Source organism: Tupaia chinensis, unplaced genomic scaffold (genome assembly GCF_000334495.1).
Source record: "Tupaia chinensis unplaced genomic scaffold, TupChi_1.0 Scaffold000255_1, whole genome shotgun sequence".
NCBI classification, from domain to species: domain Eukaryota; kingdom Metazoa; phylum Chordata; class Mammalia; order Scandentia; family Tupaiidae; genus Tupaia; species Tupaia belangeri.
This window is the reverse complement of record NW_006159735.1, coordinates 1,232,659-1,234,805: the sequence shown is the minus strand read 5'-3', so window position 1 is coordinate 1,234,805 and position 2,147 is coordinate 1,232,659. Positions and strand designations below refer to the sequence as shown.

At 53.3% G+C, this 2,147-nt stretch overlaps 1 protein-coding gene across 1 annotated transcript in view; it reads left to right on the top strand.

Moving 5' to 3' along the window:
- Positions 1 to 8: 8 nt before the first annotated feature.
- The window catches only part of PUS7 (pseudouridine synthase 7), a gene marked incomplete at its 5' end in the record, with an annotated part of 72,082 nt that continues 69,943 nt past the window's right edge, over positions 9 to 2,147 (top strand). The window contains 1 exon segment of the mRNA XM_006149162.3: positions 9 to 22. Coding sequence (XP_006149224.2) covers positions 9 to 22 — 14 coding nt within the window.

The following is a 2,147-nucleotide window of genomic DNA, read 5'->3' as shown; positions in this document are numbered from 1 at the left end:
AGCCCGCCCTCCCAGGCTCCGGGTAAGTCCGCGGCCTCCCCGCGGCCGCCCGAGCTCCGCGGCCAGCCCTCGGCCGGCCCCCGCCCCAGCCCCGGGGCCCCGCGGCCCCGCCCAGAGAAGCAGCGCGCAGGGGAAAAGCGGCCCAGCCGCGGTCTAAGCCCGCGATACTCGGTTAAGGATGGTGCCCGCGGGGGCGCGGCGGAGTGTAGCCGGGCAGGCTCAGATCCCGCTGTCTGCACTCGTCTTGCTTCCCGACGCAGCGTTATCAGCCGGAGGGTCCCCTAACTCTTCCCCACTCTTTACCTTGCCCTAAACGCCCCCAAACTCTCCTCTGTATCTGGAGAGACAGCTGGTCTTCTCCGAAGCCCGCAGCTGCCCTGCATCGCTCGACCGCCCCCTCCCGACCTCGGCCACGTGCTTTCGTCCCTGGAGGCGTACCTCACTACTCGGTGCGAGCCTACTACGTGCAGGCAGGCACTCCCGGGCTCCTGGGTTTGCGTTCATTTGGCGGAGCAGGGGCGAACCGGCAGGGACTGGCGAGGTCCTCTCCAGCCGTAGCTCGGTGAATGTGTAATGAGCGGGTGGACGCGCTATGTGCAGCCTGACAACCCACACAGCGTCCTCACCGCCAGTCCTGCTCGTCTTCACTGCCTGGGGTGAATTAATGCTGGCCGTCTTGGCAGTGGGCTTGAGAGAGTTTGTTTTTTCAGATATTTGGTCCCATGGTCAGCCCGCTTTTTTCCATCATAAAAGTGCAGTTCCTAAGAGCTTTTTTTCTTCTTTTTCTCCAAAACCTCAATCTGAGAAATAGGTATGTCTTTTTGGCTGGGGAATGCCTTGACTATGGAGAGACCTGTCCAAAATCAGACTGCACCGATATTGGAAAGAGATGAGTAGGCAGTCATGTTTAGTCATTTGGAAAGTAGCCAACAGCCCATAATATGTATTTGTTTGTTTATTGTTTTTTAGAGAGATTTTTGCTGTACTGCGGGTGTGCTCACCAGAGACAACATTTTCTCATTTTCTAATTTCCTCCATTTTCTCACAATTTGAGGCACGGCACGCACATACACCCAGAATTTATTTTTTTAATTTCTTTTTTGTTGTTTTTTTCTTAAGAAGTATTTTATTGAACTTTATTTATTCTAATTTGACCAGAGAGGAACAGACCGATAGAGTGAAAGAGAGAGGGAAAGTGAGAAAGCAAGCTAGCAAGCTGCCAGGTCTGGGACTTGAACTGCAGTTGGTCATATGGGAGTCCAGTGCCCTTAATCACCAGGCCACCTGCCGGCCCTTTTTTTTTTTTTTGAGTGGTTTTTGCTATAGGGCGTGTGTACTGGCCAGACAGAGACAGAAAGCCAGAAATCATCCCCTGGGGGGACGGCCATGCCACAATCCCTTCTCCTCTGTTCTCCTCTCTGGATTTATTTATTTATTTATTTGGAGAGGTTTTCGCTATAGGGCGCGTGCCCTCGCCAGACAGACAAAGACATAGAGACAGAAAGTGAGAAATCACCCCCCACAGGGGATGGTCACGCCGCAATCCCTTCTCCATTCTCCTCTCAGGATCTTGGGCACGCACGCACACACGCCCAGCGTGAGTTTTAAGCCACCGGATCTGGGACATGAACCGCGGTTGATTACGTGGGAGTCCAGTGACATACCCATTATGGTAACTGCTGGTTCCCTCCTCTCTGGATTTTGGTCATGCACACACATGCGCCTGGCATGAGTTTTAAGCCACCAGGTCTGGGACACAAACCGAGATCAACTACATGAGAGTCCAGCGACATAGCTATTACGCTAACTGCTGGTCCCCACCAGCCCCAGTTTTTTAAAGTTTATGTCTTCCATTAATGAGAGATGCAGAGAGAGAGACATACAGCACACCCAACACCGCATTCTGCAATTTACCCCCAGTCTCAGCCAGTGCAGATCGTGGGCTCAGTTGCACCTGGAATATTTAGAGACATCTCCGGATTACAACCCAGAACCTTCCCTTGCGGATCAGTGTTATTAAACTTTTCCTTACTTGGGACCAGCAGTTAGCGTAATGGCTATGTTGCTGGACTCCCACGTAGTCGACCACGGTTCGAGTCCCGGACCCGGCGGCTTAAACTCACGCCGGGTGCATGTGCGTGCGTGCC